Consider the following 16,232-nt stretch of genomic DNA (forward strand, 5'->3'; position numbering starts at 1 on the left):
ATTTTTCCCTTTATGGGTGGCTTTAAAGTTAATGGAAGTTACACCCACTCATATCGGAGCAGAAATACATGAGAAGAATATTTCTGGAGACTGTCTTGGATCTTTAATTTAGCATAGACTGGGTTTTTAAGAGCGTAAGTAGTTGGGTTGCCTGCCCGATGAGGGCAGATGCCTATAAAAAAATTTTAGCTCACTGCCCCTCATCTCTCTATTTTATAAAAGATTGTTTTTGGTCAAAAGGAATGAGACTATAAAAGCCCGTACATGGTTTTCCAGCATTGCTCTTCTCAGGAGGGTAAACTGATAGACAAGCTCGGAGAGAAAGAAGTAGACTCGATCATTGGTTGGACTGGTAATGAGAAAAAAATGATTTGCCGTTGTCCAGAGGAAAAATAAGAGTGTCAGAAAGCAGTTCTGTTTCAGATTCTCTTCGAAAAGTATGAGTCTTGCTTCCTCAAATGTTTCTTTAGTTTTCTTGCTGACTTCTGCTTTTGTTGGCATTGTCGGATTTCTTTCTTGACCAAGTGGCAGTTAAGGACTTTAGAGGTGACTGACATAAACACTCACCTTAAATAGAGGTTTCACTAACCCTCTGACTTATGAACAAATGTCGTAACTGTATATTATGACCTGTGGGTCGCTATTACAATATGTGACATATGGTGAAAACAGACTAGCTGTAAAACATCCTTCAACTTTTGGTCTATTATTATATTGGCTTCTTTATTGCTTGCTGTTGTGTCAGCACTTCTGTGACATTCTTTTGTATTATCCGTGCTGTTATCACCCCTACCCCCAAATTTCCCCTAAGTTGCACCCAAAAAAAAAAAAAATACTTGTAGGGAAAAGCAATTTTGCAGGGGAGGCATAAAGGTGGCAGTTCAAAGTTCCTTTTGTAGGCTTTTCCTTCTGCTGTGTATTAATGATAGAAACTTTGGCTGTCCTCAGTAAACGGGGGATTTGCTATGGTATTCCTATTCTGTAAGCTCTGCCTCTTCATTTGTGTTTTGCAGTCTTACAGACTTATGTGTCTTTTCCATTTTTTGATTTATCACTTTTAAGGTGAAATAAAACTAACTACTATTTGAGTTTATATACCTCCTCACTAAAACATTTGTGTGCATTTTACTGAGATCCAGAGACACTGAGACACTGAATCATTGCTTAAAGCGAAGAGGACCATTTAAAAAAATCAAACCAATAATTTATTAAATCAGTTTTTTGACCCATAAAGGGGATATACTACATATTCAGGTTTTATCTGGGCTTACTCCTAGTTATCATTTGTGTTCATTGGTCTTCAAGAAAATGTTTTAGGCAATTCTGAACACTGTTGACATACTTATGACATCTAAATTTGTTATCACATTTCCTTATAACAATGTATTTTAGATTTTTTGTATTTAAAAAATATTAAAGTGGGGAACACAATCTTTCCATCAAAAGTAATAGATAGTACTATATTTATTTTGTTTAATTCTGAAGGTCCGTGGTGTTGTGGTCCTTCTTCTTTGACTACCCCAAATATAATATAATAGTAAAATAAGTTACTTGTAGAGGTCCCATATAATCCTTCCTGTAGAGTTCCAGAACTTTAAAAAATCTAATGGTTTCTTGAAGCAAGGATTAAACAAGAAATAGACTTTAACCACATGTTTAAAGGTGTGCTTTTGTGTGTAATAGCTTTATCTGAACTAGCCTCCTTGCAGGTACTGAAAAGTATGTCAGATGTTCTCTTCTCAGTAGTATGGTATAAAATGGTGTATATCGCTGACATAGAAATCCAGCATGGGTATGTGGGCCACAAAGAAAAAGGTCCTGCTGTACTTAGTGCTGTTCATAATACAGAAAGTCCTGACACTGCAGAAAAACAAACTTTGTTTGAAGCTTCATAAGATCCCAATACATCATTTAACTCCTCCCTTGCCTTTCCTCCCTGATGCCAGCAATCTAACTTACCATGATACAATGGGAATGAAACTAACTTATCTATTAGAGGCAATTTAATAAATACCGATGGGAAATGCAGAGTTCTTTGCAAACCCAAGTACAGTGTAAACTCTGTACAGTGTAACACAGAAGTCTTGTTCTTATAAAAACTAACTGTGAATGAGTGTGGGTTCATCCTTTGCATTTATCCCTTCCCTTTCCAGCCTGGTGGCTGATGTGGTGGTGTTCAACTCGGTTTTTAATATGGAGTCATTTCTTACCTCTATTGGAAAATTTATGAAGCTGATTCCTGATCACAGACCCAGGGATCTGGAAAGCATCATCAGACCCAAGTGCCAAGTTATTTACTTTCCCATCAGGTTTCCTGATGTGAGCAGGTCAGTATGTTTGACTCCATTTTTAATATTGTGTCATAAATTATTACCCAAATGTATAGAAATTGGTGGTGTCCTTCCAATTTTAACTTTTCAGTGTAAGCATGTAATTAAAGAATCAAGTTCTATTTCACCATGCTGTGATTTACAGACATTTTAAATAATCATGTGTCCAGCCGATCCCTGAATGGTTAGTTCTGATATTGAGTTCATCCTTTCTTTAGTGTTATTTATTGGTTTCCTCAAGCAAGCTGCTTTGGCTTTTTTGACACTTACTGTTTTGTTTCTTTATTTGTTGTTTTGTTACAGAAGTCATTGTCAAGCATATTTCTCAACCTTTGCATTCAGCTTATGCCCCTGGGTTTGTATGTATATAGCAACTGTTCTAAGTAAGTCTGTTAAATTCACCGCTTGGGTTACTTTCGTTTCCCATGCTATTTTCTTCTATTTTTTTCCTTCTTCCATTTTTTATTATTTATATTATCTTAATAAAGAGATCTTCTGTATTAGGTTACAAATGCACTTAATTGCCATTTCTCTTTCTCTGTTACTAAGGCCATTTTTTATTACCCTTGTTGCTGGGCCCACCCTGAGTTAGCAGTGAATGATGTGGCTCAAAGGGAACATTCTCAAATTCCTTTTCACTTCTGATTAAACCTAGCAAAATGGTTTTTCTTGCCAGTAGGAATATTTCTCCCTTGTGAACAGAAAGTTTACTTCGATGGGACTCAAACTAGCTGGGGATGCTGCTGTTTGTAACTGACGATGTCCTTAAAAAGAGTTCAGGGACAGCTGTTTCTTCCCTGTCCCTGAAAGGAAGGCAGGAAACAATTTAATGTCTATGCATGTTATGCAGGAGGTCAGCATTACCCTCTGTGTTCTCGATTTCCTGAGTGCACCCAGATTTTGCTGTGGGATCAGTAGTGCTCATCAGTGCTCTTAATGCTGATTTATTTGAGTGTTTTACTAGTTAATATTTCATTGAAGAAAAATCTGCCTCATACCAAATCAAGTTAGTGAGTCATAAAATTTAAGTTAGACAACCTTGCCCAATTCTTACTTTATGGAGTTCAGAAAGCAGAGGCTCAGAGAAGCAGAGACTGGCTTGTACTCATACTGCTGATTATTGTCACAGATTGGATTAAAGTTTAGACCCTATGATTTTTTAATTCAATTTTCTGTTTACTGTTCAAGCTTCTTATCACTATAGGTCATTTGTGAAAAACATTGAATCATTTATTTGCAGTTTTGACAACTGTCAGGCTAAGTGAAACTAAGATCAAAATTGATTTTCAGTTATATATGCATATATAATGTGAATTTTTATATATATATATATATATATAATATGTGGGATGAGAGAATTTCAACTTCTGGAAAATATAATTGTTACATTTTAGATCTGTGATTAGTTAAAACACAGTTTATATTTTAGGCCATATTTTTAAAATATGAACTTTATTTTTTGACATGTTTTTAAGGTTTTCATATAACGTACACTCAAAATGTACATCTTTAATTTAGTAGGTGATTATACTACATCTTAATTATTACCACTATAGAATTCCAAATAAATAATACGTTTTAGAATTCATTTGCATCTGATATATTTCTACAACATCACATGTTTAATACACCTGTGGCAATTGAATAGTTTATTAATTTGGACTATATTACCATAAATAAATCTAGCTAAATGGAAAAAGGTTAAGAAATATTGTGGCCAAGATAACATTCATAAGCAAGGTCTTAGCCCAGAGTGTTATTTGAATTATTTTCAAATGGTAATTTGCTTTATCCAACCCAAACTCATATAGTGTAAGTAAGTGATTATTTGCATGAATGACAATCATTCTAATGCCTGCAGTCTTAAAAGAGTATTATTTTGTTGAGATGTTGAAAAATATTTAATAATTCCAAAGGCAACATAACCAAGATGATTAAAAAAAAAACTTTTGAATGCTTCTACCTTTCTCCCTATATAAATATTGTTTGATCATGGCAAAAATAAATTTAAGTAAAAACAAACTAGAAGATATAATTAAATTATTACTATAATGTGCTATAATAGTGTATACTATAATGGATATTAGTCAGAGAAGGGGAAAAGCTGTATTTCAGCAAAAAATATGAGGATTTCTAAAGTTGTTAACAGTTAAAATTCAGAGCATGTCGGTCTACATAGGACTTCAGTAATATTGGGCTTTGTGGCAACTGCTGTTACCTATTGTCCTCCTCACTCCTTACTGCCTTGCCTTTCTCAAAGACCAGAAAAATAGTTGCAAGAAAGAATATCACTTGAAACTATCATTATATGTATTTGGGGCACCAGGGTGGCTCAGTCAATTAAGGGTCCGGCTCTTGGTTTCGGCTCAGGTCATGATTTCAGGGTCGTGAGATGAAGCCCTGCGTTGGGCTCCATGCTCAGCAGGGAGTCTGCTTGAGAGTCTCCCCCTCCCCCGCCCTTCCCCTGCTCACACTCTAAATAAATAAATAAATAAATAAATAAATAAATATCTTTTAAAAAAAGAAACTATCATTATATGTATTAAACATTTGGGGATGTGAAAGCTCTTAAACACTGGAAGCATACATACATGTATTTGAGTCTTGACTACCACTTACTAGCTCTGTGACCTATGTAAGTGTAATGACCCTGAACTTAGGTTCTTTAATATTATGATTATATATACTTTATCATCTCATAGGCATTGTAGTGACTAAAGGAAATAATGCTCCTGTGAAATGCCTAGCATAGTGCCTGGTATGTAGTAGCCTCCCCAATAAAGACTACTTCATCTTATTAATTTTCCCACTCCCATTGTTATATTACCCATCCACGTGCTTCTGGGTGCATATTCTTTTTCTTCATACCTATTAATATGGATGAACTGACTTTGCTTCCGTGTGAGGTCTTTGCCTCCACAAGAGTCCATCCTCCTTGCATACCTAAGGACTACTGTCCTAGCAATTTGTCCATCTCTGTTCTGCATCATCAGTTTTCCTGGCTTCTGGGTCATTACTATTAGCATAAGAAAAATGCCATTGGTTTTACATCTTTAAAATAGTTATTTCTTGACTCCACTTCTCCCTTCTGTTACTGCCTATTTTCTTTCTCTCTGTTAGTAGCAAAACCTCCTCAAAGAGTTGTTTATACTTGCTTCCACTTTGTTCCTACTGTTCTCTCTTATAGCTACTCCACTGAAACTGTTTTTGTCAAGGTTACTGATGACTTCCATGCCTCCCTAAATCCTGCGGTCAATTCTCAGTGCTCATCTTACTTAACATATCAGCAGCATTTGACACACTATGACACATTCTTCAGTTGGTTTCTAGCAACACACAGGTTGCTACTTCTCAGGCCTGTTGCTGGTTTCTCATCATTCGCCTGGCTTTGAACTTCAGACTGACCTTTAGCACTCTTAACACTTAAGGGATTGATGGAGGAAGAGCCCAGGATTGAAAGGAGAAGAAAAAAGAGTCAGGAAGTCAACACTGAGAGAATTATCCTCTGGAGCAAAGGGAAGGGTGTTTTAAGAAGATGGTCAGTAGTGAATTCAGAGAAGTAAGGTTAAATAATATCCTTGAATTTGACAATTAAAGGGTCAGTGGTACCCCATTCTGCATTCTGTAAACTCACAGAAAAGTTTCATGTGTTCCTTCTGGTAGCCAGAGAAAGCTAGGATCCAAGTCTGGGTGAGATCTCTTTCCTTTCCTGTCTCTTTGTCTCTCTCTGTCTCTGTCTCTGTCTCTGTCTCTCTCTCTCACACACACACACACACACACACACACACACACACACACACACACACACACACACAGATTCTGCTTCTCATTTTGTGGATGAAAGCACCAAGGTTCAGAGAAGTTAAGTGTCTCCTGGTAACCACACAGCTAGATATAGACAGAGCAAGAACTGGAACTAATATCTCAAAATCTCCATCCTGTGCTCTGCCCACCACTTACTGTGAATGCAATTTCAGAGGTCTCGATTATCTGATTTCTCAGCTGACAGCAGATTAGCAGCATCACATTGGGGGTGTGATAAAGGCAGGCTCACTGACAGCAGTAAAAAGTGACAGCTGACTGACAGCTTGACAACAAGGGAGGAGAGAGAGAAACTATTTAAAAAAAATATATGAGAAGTGAAAAAGCATAGCAGCCTGGAGCCATTATATGGCAGGGTGGGCAACTGCACACACTGAAGAACCCTTGCAGACATTTCTCCACGACTGTACAGCTTGTACATCACAAGGATCACTGTAAGGTATTAAAAGAGATGAAATGATAGCCAGTGAATTCTGTGTACAAATGGAGGGAAATGCATAGCTCACTTTGGTGGAAATGATAAATAACAGCAAATGAAGGTAGACCTCATGCCTCACTCTAGGATGTACATGAGCCGTATGCACCTAAAGGAAGACAGGAAACATCTAAACCCTTCCCATGCAGTGGTAATATCTATAAAGCTTAGGTGACCAGAGAATATTTCAGGAAGCTATCTTTTTTAGATCTTCCTGATTGGAGCCATTTTATGGACCAAATCTCCCTTTGCTTCTGGGGAGCATACATGGATCCTTTGGTACTCAAGGCATTCAGTCCTGCCAGATGATCAGTGGTCAACAAGACAGATTTTGCAATATTAATACCACGTTTGCCCTGTTTGGGCTGCTGTAATGGAATACCATAGACTGGGTGGCTAATCAACAACAGGAATTTATTTCTCATAGTTTTGGAGCCTAGCAAGTCCAGGATTAAGGCTCTGGCAGATTTGGTGTCTGAGGAAGGTCGGTTTTCTATGTTTGTGCTGTGTTCTTACATGATAGAAGGAGTGAGGGAGCTCTCTGGAGTCTCTCTCTTTTTTTTTTTTTAATTTTTTACTTTATTATGTTATGTTAATCACCATACATTACATCATTAGTTTTTGATGTAGTGTTCCATGATTCATTGTTTACATATAACACCCAGTGCTCCATGCAGAATGTGCCCTCTTTAATACCCATCACCAGGCTAACCCATCCCCCCTACCCCCCTCCCCTCTAGAATCCTCAGTTTGTTTCTCAGAGTCCGTAGTCTCTCATGGTTCGTCTCCCCCTCCAATTTACCCCCCTCATTTTTCCCTTCCTACTATCTTCTTTTTTTTTTTAACATATATTGCATTATTTTTTGCAGAGGTACAGGTCTGTGATTCAACAGTCTTACACAATTCACAGCACTCACCATAGCACATACCCTCCCCAATGTCTATCACCCAGCCACCCCATCCCTCCCGCCGCCCCTTCCAGCAACCCTCAGTTTGTTTCCTGAGATTAAGAATTCCTCATTTCAGTGAGATCATACGATACATGTCTTTCTCTGATTGACTTATTTCGCTGAGCATAATACTCTCCAGTTCCATCCATGCCGTTGCAAATGGTAAGATTTCATTCCTTTTGATGGCTGCATAATATTCCATTGTATGTATACACCACATCATCTTTATCCATTCATCTGTCAATGGACATCTTGGCTCTTTCCATAGTTTGGCTATTGTGGGCATTGCTGCTATAAACATTGGGGTGCACGGTACCTCTTCAGATCCCTACATTTGTATCTCTGGGGTAAATACTCAGTAGTGCAATTGCTGGGTCATATGGTAGCTCTATTTTCAACTTTTTGAGGAACCTCCATACTGTTTTCCAGAGTGGCCGCACCAGCTTGCATTCCCACCAACAGTGTAGGAGGGTTCCCCTTTCTCCACATCCGCACCAACATCTGTCGTTTCCTGACTTGTTAATTTTAGCCATTCTGACTGGTGTGAGGTGGTATCTCATTGAGGTTTTGATTTGCAGATGATATGATACTTTATGTGGAAAACCCGAAAGATTCCACCCCAAAACTGCTAGAAGTCATACAGGAATTCAGTAAAGTGGCAGGATATAAAATCAATGCCTAGAAATCAGTGGCATTCCTATACAACAACAAGACAGAAGAAAGAGAAATTAAGGAGTCGATCCCATTTACAATTGTACCCAAAATCATAAGATACCTAGGAATAAATCTAACCAAAGAGGCAAAGAATCTGTACTCAGAAAACTATAAAATATGAAAGAAATTGAGGAAGACACAAAGAAATGGAGTCTCTTTTATAAAGGTACTAATCCCATCGATGAGGGATCCACCTTCATGATATGATTATCTCCCAAAAACCATACCTCCTAATACCATCACATATAGGGGCAGAGTAGGATTTCAACATATGAATTCTGAAGGACTACAGACATTCATTCTGTAGCATGCCAGAAGATGAATATAATCTCAAGACTTGATGAGATGAGACTCATGACTAGGAAGCCTATTCTGCATTAGAGGGTATAGGTTAGATTGGAAATTAAGGAAATTTCACTGTATATATCAAGAAGGCAGATTTCATGGAGAACTTCATGGTGTGTGACGGAAAGAATAAAGGAAGCAGTCCTGCAGCACACAGAGCCAAACATCGGCTCGAGGAAGCCAGTATTTTCCTACTCTAGGTCATGTAACTGCCGAACAGGCAAGGCCTGGTACAACTAGGGGATTTTATTTATCTAGGCCTTTGTGTGAGTCTTAGTCTAATGAAATCAGAACATTAGAGGGATTTGCAACTTGCTTTCTGACAGGGTCACCTTTAGAAGGTAGAGTTAACCATAACAGCTAACCTTACTGATTCTTATTAAAGCCCTGCATTGTGCTAAGCCTTTTATACGTATTTTAGCATTTTGTTCTTCCAACAATTCTGAAAGCTATTTTCCATTTATAGTTGAAGAAACTCAGCCATAGAGAATGTAAATAACTTTTTGCCTATGGTCATACAGATAATAAAGGTAGAACAAGAAATCAAATATTTTTTTATCTGATTTTAGAACCCAAATTCTTTTCTGTATTGCCTATCCCCCCAAAAGAGGTTCAGGTCCCTGGTACTTGACTGACCAGTGAAGAACAAATGACTTAGAGAATTGACAGAAATATTGACTGAAAGGGAGCATGTCCTGGTAATGTTATGAAAGAAATGTAATGTCAAGGCTTTAGAAAGCAAACTTTTAAAATGTTGAATTTTTAGAAAAAGAGGATACCTGAAGACGAATGAGAAATTTTAAAAAAGAATTCTGATAGTAAATTGAAGATAGGCCTGAAGAAGCAGAATAGGAAGAATAGTTCAGCAAAGGAACAGCTGTAGGCTCAGACCATTATTTCATGTATCAGAAAACTGTTTTTTTTTTTTCTATTCGTAAATATATCCCATTTATCCAAACTCTCTTCCCTTACAGGTTAGCTTATAGCATGACACCTATCTTATTGGGCAGTGTCTGATCCATGACGTTAGATGTTTAGGATGGAGTTGACTGTGTCGGCACATCATCACATTCCTTCCATCTGTCTCCCCTACAAGATTTGGTACTGAGGGACCATTCATGATTTTCATAGAACGAGATTATCCCCACTCCCGACAAATTGGATTACATAAGAATGTATTATACAGACACAGTGAATTACAAAGTGGTATTTCTTATCCTTGAAAAAGATCAGGTCTTCTCAAGGAACTCCATCAGGGAGCTGAGGAGGGAATATCAAAGTGGATATCATCTGCTTCAAATAACATACAGTTGGATTAAAGGTGAAGAGAGAGAAAGACTCAAGGCTGTCAAGTCCTGATACTTGTATGGATTTATCACATGCTTGCCTTCTCAGTGCCATTATATGGTGAAAAAAGCTTAACTTTTTTTATTATAGTTACACATAATTGATATAAACAGATCAAATGTATATGTTTTTAGTGGAGACCATAATAAAAAAATCATCCATTTATTTTTTAACGAAGGGATGAGTGGATGGTATTTCCTTTGGAGTTGAAGTTTGGACTTGGAGCAGATTGAAGAATGTATACTTTAGATGGAAAAAATAGGAGCTTTTTCTGGGGTGCAGGTCCCATTCAGTCACTAGAGAGAATATCAAGTATCAATCTTGTTGTGATCATTAGAGAAGAATTTCATATGCTCTGTCATCATTTCACGGTGTATTCCTATTTTCCACAATGCTGGATTGTCAGAGTTGCCAGAATAAGCAATAGTAGATTTCACCTGGGAGTTTCCTCATTTCATAGTAGATTTTGGTGTTTTGTTTTGTTTTTGTTTTTTGGAGGGGACAGGAATTATATGAAAAGCATCTCCGCTTTCCTCCGCCTACATTTTTGACATCAAAGAAGAGAGGAAAACAATGTTGGTCATTCGGAGTAATCTCAGTTATTGAAACCCTAAGAATTTCTGTACATGTTTCTCTCCACCTTTTCCATGTAGCTAAAATGTGAAGCCAAGACAGAGGTCTATGGACTTCACGTAACTATTTCAGAAACAAAAATGGAGAATTTTAAAAACAGTGTGAAAACTTTAAATGAAAACTCTCAGGCTGTGCAAACAAAGGCAAGGAGCCTAAGGGCTTTTTGAAGAATTCTTATTAAAAAAAAAAAAACAACACTATTTTACATTGCAAAGCAGATGTGTCAGAAAACAACAGCAGGTCTGTAGTTCGGGAATTCGTGGATTGATAGGACAGAAGGCAGCCCCCGTGGCTCCCCACAGAAAACTTTGTTTTCTGCAGTCAAGAGTTCTGCTTTTGGTGGGGGGGTTTGCCAGAAAACACCTTAATCTTCTTACCATATGTGGTCGTATTTCTCAGATATTTTGAGAAAGTATCAGTTAGACATATTAATAAAATACTGCCTTTGCTCTATGAAATAATGGAGTCCTGTCTTCTTGAATATTAATCTAGATTTGAAGTAGAAGAAGAAAAGTTTTGCCTTTGCAAATTTAAACATCCATATTTGCTAACAATTATTTTGGCTCTTCAAAATGAATGCAAAAATGTGTTTCTTTTGAATGTCATTTAAAAAAATTTTTATAGAATCACGGTACTAAAAAAAAAATTTGATAAATCATTCCAATGTTTAACACCACTCACTTTCACGAAATCTCCTTTATATCTAATGCAAATCTTTCATGCTGTGTTATATTCTAACCATCTTCCTCTTACTATTCTTGTTAAGAAAAGAGTTTGGTTTCAGCGTATTTTCATATGCAATTCCTTTGTTGGCCTGAAGTTATGAAGAACAAACTCAAAATGTATTTTTAATGAAATTATCATTCATGTTACTCCCTAATTACTATAATTAGATTTCTGTTCTCTTCAATTTATACAATAACAATAACCCCACCCAAAAGAAGTGCTCTAAATTCAGCAGCGGCAGCAACAAAAACTGTCCTTTTGTAAGATGACTTACCTCTGTTTTCAAGTGTAGAGAAAGTGTGGCTTCAGACATCAAAGACTCCATGTACATTTTTTTCTTTAAGTTCCTCATTGTTCTGTTCAAAGTGATCTGGGAGGGAAGAAGCAGAGACCACAGATCAGGGGGTGGAGAAATAACTAAAAACTTAGCTGGGGACTACTTCGTCTCTCCAAGAGGAGTCATGGAGCAGGGCTGCTACAAAATGGGGATGAACGTCATTCAACAAACTCAAACCATAGTTGAGAATTCAGCAAAAGGTCCACTTAGGAGCTCTGCTCCTCAATGGGCTTACAGGCCATTACGGAGCTTCCTATAGTGTAATGAATGATCATCAGTGTAGATCCATCTGCATAAGAACAGTTTATGTTATATATTCTGTTCAGTACCTGAGGGCTATGTACAATACATGTTAGAAAGATTTCAAATAAATTGCTTTGATGTTTAAAGGATCAAGCTTTGGTTATCTTCCTAAAAAGCACTTACTCAAATCATTCCATTTGGGGTAAAGCTGGATAAAAAGTGGGAGTCAGCAGGATGGTGCCCAGCAATCTACTTTGTCTTATATCACTTACTACTACTGCTCAGCCTAAAGCAAATCACTTAACATCCTAGAACTTCAGTTTTCCCATCTGTAAAATGGTAATCGAAATAGTACCAACCTCTTAGGTTTATTAAGCCAATTGAGATGGTACAATGTGCTGACTGAGCTCCATGCCTACCACCTAGTCATGTTCAGTAAATGTTAGTGATTTTATTTATACACCTATCATCACCATTTTGCTTATCTGTTTGACAGGCTTTTTGATAAGCTCACCCATTAGTATGATTCCAACCTCAAAAGTGAGGGGGAACAAAATTTTGAAAACCCTACCAGTTTTCTAGAACATCCGAGGATCTGAAGTTTGCCAGTAATTCAAGTAAGGGTAAGGGCTGTCTTATGTCCTGTCAGTCCACATAGCCACAGTGTATGAGAGGGCGTAATTCAGCAGTGCGTGAGAGAGAGTCACATGGGCTGGTCCCACATCCGCCTGACTCCTGTGATACGTATGCGTTCCTGGTGGTGCTAGAGTGCGGAATGGGGAGTGGGGTGATCGGGACAGAAGTCACTGTAGTTGTTGTTCAGTGTTCCTGTGAAGAATGCTGCAGAGTGTTTTAGATAGTTTTCCACTAAAAAATAAACTATTTGGAATGTATCATTCAGCAGTAAACTGCCAGAATGATCTCTTACGCAGAATAGCTTATTCCCACAGAAATTCCAGATAAAAGACTTTATAGGAAATTCTTTAAAAATATATTTCAAAGTAATCAGAATTAGCAGTAATTTAATTCTTTGAGGTTTATTCATGCCTTCTTCACCCAACATTTATTAAAAGCTTGCTATTTGCATGGTAAATAGAAGGTATTCTAGGGTATAAGGATATATGAGACAGGGTCCTTAATCGCAAGAGCTTCGTAGAAATGACAGGCGTGATCTGGTATCTTTCAGATAGGAGGGGAGAAAACAACAACCAAGTGCTTTTTATGGCATTTAACCTGGGTGTTGAAGACTGACTCAGCTTTGGGCCTAATAATAGTGGCTATCATTTATCAACTGCCTTTTCTGGGCATGCACTTTATGTATGTTACTTCTAATCTCTACCAAACCCCTGCAAGCTAGGTACTATTACCCTCACTTTACAAGTGGGAAAAGTGAGGTTCAGAAGGTTGAGCTTGCCCAGAATGGTACAGCTACCGAAACTGTCTGGCTTCAATATGCTGCTTCCCATAATGCCATGTTATTTCTTCCTATGAAGGAAAGGAGAGTGGGTCAGGGTACATGCAAGAACACATTACGGAGAGAGAATAGTTACAACCAGCTTTATGGCAGTGAATGATCACTGGGCCTAGAAGAGATTAATTACCTTTGACTCAGCTGGGTGAAGAGTTAGCAAGATTAGAGATGAGAATTAAGGCTGAAGAATTTGGGCTTTAGCCTATCATCATTTGGGAGCCACTGTTAGATTATGAAATGGGGAATTGGGTATTGATAAATAGAGTATTGATGGGAAAGGAAATAGGAAGCAGGGAAACAATTTTAAAAAATATTAGAATAGGTTATTGAAGACTTGAGCTAGGAAAGCGGCATATAGGTGAAAAGGAGGACATACACATAAATACGCTGGTTGTAGACTTGCCAAGTTGATAGTGGCAACTTACTGGAGGGAGAAATGGTCTTGTATCATGTCAGAATGTTAATTACAGTGACTAGGAGAACATTTGTTCTATTGGAATTAAGAAATAGATCTGCTTGCATAAAGATGGTGAATTCAGAGGGTTTTTTTTTTATTTTTTATTGTTATGTCAATCACCATACATTACATCATTAGTTCTTGATGTAGTGTTCCATGATTCATTGTTTGTGCATAACACCCAGTGCTCCACGCAGAACGTGCCCTCTTTAATACCCATCACCAGGCTAACCCATTCCCCCACCCCCTCCCCTCTAGAACCCTCAGTTTGTTTTTCAGAGTCCATCGTCTCTCATGGTTCATCTCCCCCTCCGACTTCCCCTTCATTCTTCCCCTCCTGCTATCTTCTTCTTTTTTTTTCTTAACATATATTGCATTATTTGTTTCAGAAGTACAGATCTGTGATTCAACAGGCTTGCACAATTCACAGCACTCACCATAGCACATACCCTCCCCAATGTCTATCACCCAGCCACCCCATCCCTCCCACCCCCCACCACTCCAGCAACCCTCAGTTTGTTTCCTGAGATTAAGGAATTCAGAGTTTTCTATGTTGAGTCTGAGATGTTGGCAGGTCATTTAGAGGGAGCTGACCAGCAGGAAGGGTCCACTCTTATCCCAGTGTCATTATTTAGAATATTGTGTGATTTGTTACATTGACCTGCATTTCTAGACATTTTGGTTGGATTTGCTCTTTCCTTTGACATATGTGACAAAGCTCAAAATTTATTTTTGCCAAGTAAATCCAAGATATCTGTTTCCTGTCATTTGTTACCATCTTATAAAAACTGAGTGCAGAATTTGTGAAAATATCAGATCTTTTGAACTCTCTATTTCTGGATAAGCAGGAATTTATTGAATTCCTCCTTCCTTTGTCTTCTCGGAGTTCAGTAACTGAATTGCTTCAGTCCCTTTGGGCAGGGAATCCTGAGATCAGTACTGTATAATGAAAGGGCAGCATGGTACAGTGCCTAAGAAAATTGAGTTGATGTCAGGCACAGCTAGGTTTCAGTACCACCTTTTCTGCTAACCACTTGGTCAATATTGAGAAAGTCGTTTGCTCTTTCACACCTCATTTTCCCCCCCTCATCTGTAAAGTAGGGGTAGTAATAACAGTCTCATTGGGCTGCTGTGAAAATTAAATGAGATACAAATGTAAAGTACTTGTTAAAATGCTTGAAGCATAGTGAGCATTAAATAAATGGTACTTATTATTGTCTTTTATTTGTGTATTCATTCTCAAAATACCTTTAGTGCTTTCATTAACCTCTGTGTAATTTATTTAATTTTCTGTAGAATAAGAACTTTGTCCCAAATTATGGTCCTGAATGACTTTAGTAATTTTAAAAGCAACAGATGTTTGCTTTATGTCTACTTAGAATTAAAAAATAATAATAATAATAATAAACAGTGTTGCTCTAGTAGTGACTCTTCTTTACCATATTGGACTAAGTACCAAAATTCTAAAGAATATTAAATCCAAGTACTATTCTCTGTGTGCACTCTTGTCATGTATGCTGTGGGGCTTCTATACTTTGGGCTTAATATAAGATGAATGCTAGATCTTTCTGACATCTAACAAGGTTTATACTAACAAGCAGCTCTCTGCAGAGGTACTTCTGGGAGTGATTAGAAATCATAAACTTTCCTTAAGTTTGGTTGTTTTTGTTCTTACTATATATTTGACTCAATGTTACCTACAAATTTATTTTTATCAATAAGTGTTCCTATGAAACTAGTTCTTAAATAATTTTCACTTTTTATCTTGGAAGATTCTAATTTTGTATATCAGTACTATTACATACGGAACTTAAAAAATTAGCGGACTGGAATTCAATTTAGGAAACCTAGTTACAGTTCTCTCTCTCTCTCTCTCTCTTTTTTTTTTTTTTTACAGTTCTCTTTAATTAAAGGTAAGCTCATTAGTTGCACAAACACTTGCCCCTTCATTCAGTCTTGCCTATTGTTCTAAGCTGAAATCTTGGTCCTTTTCTTTAGACAGTCACAAAATGAGAATGGTAGAAGTTCTTTTCTTATTTTCCCCTTGGCCACACACTAAGATTCATATATAATTAGTGGGCAGCAAGAGAAGAAAGAGCAATTTAACACCTCTTCTCTCCTATACGTTGTATTTTTGTATATCCATGGAAATATCTTTCTTGTTTGAAATTCAGTGTCCAGCCCATTGCTTCCTGTTCCTATCAGCTAACTCTTAAGTTCACAAGTATTGACTGCTGCTCTGAATTCATTTGCATGTAGAGAACTAATTTATCTGTTTGGGACACCCATCCCATTCAAACCCAGGGTAGATCGGCTCTGTAAAATATCAGCCGATACCCCGAACAGACCCCGTGATTCTATGGAGAGAAGTAGGGTCTATTC

The 16,232-nt window shown here is 37.4% G+C and overlaps 1 protein-coding gene across 6 annotated transcripts in view; it reads left to right on the forward strand.

The window, feature by feature from the left end:
* The window catches only part of GTDC1 (glycosyltransferase like domain containing 1), a 373,244-nt gene that overhangs the window by 112,980 nt on the left and 244,032 nt on the right, over positions 1–16,232 (forward strand). For all 6 annotated transcript variants that reach the window (XM_073884347.1, XM_073884349.1, XM_073884362.1 and 3 more), the window contains one exon: positions 2,154–2,327. In XM_073884347.1, the coding sequence (XP_073740448.1) occupies positions 2,154–2,327 (174 nt within the window). The remainder of the gene's footprint in view (positions 1–2,153; positions 2,328–16,232) is intronic.

The sequence above is a fragment of the Callorhinus ursinus genome, unplaced genomic scaffold, assembly GCF_003265705.2.
Source record: "Callorhinus ursinus isolate GAN/ISIS: 27379988/994484 unplaced genomic scaffold, GSC_fseal_2.0 scaffold2, whole genome shotgun sequence".
Taxonomy (NCBI): domain Eukaryota; kingdom Metazoa; phylum Chordata; class Mammalia; order Carnivora; family Otariidae; genus Callorhinus; species Callorhinus ursinus.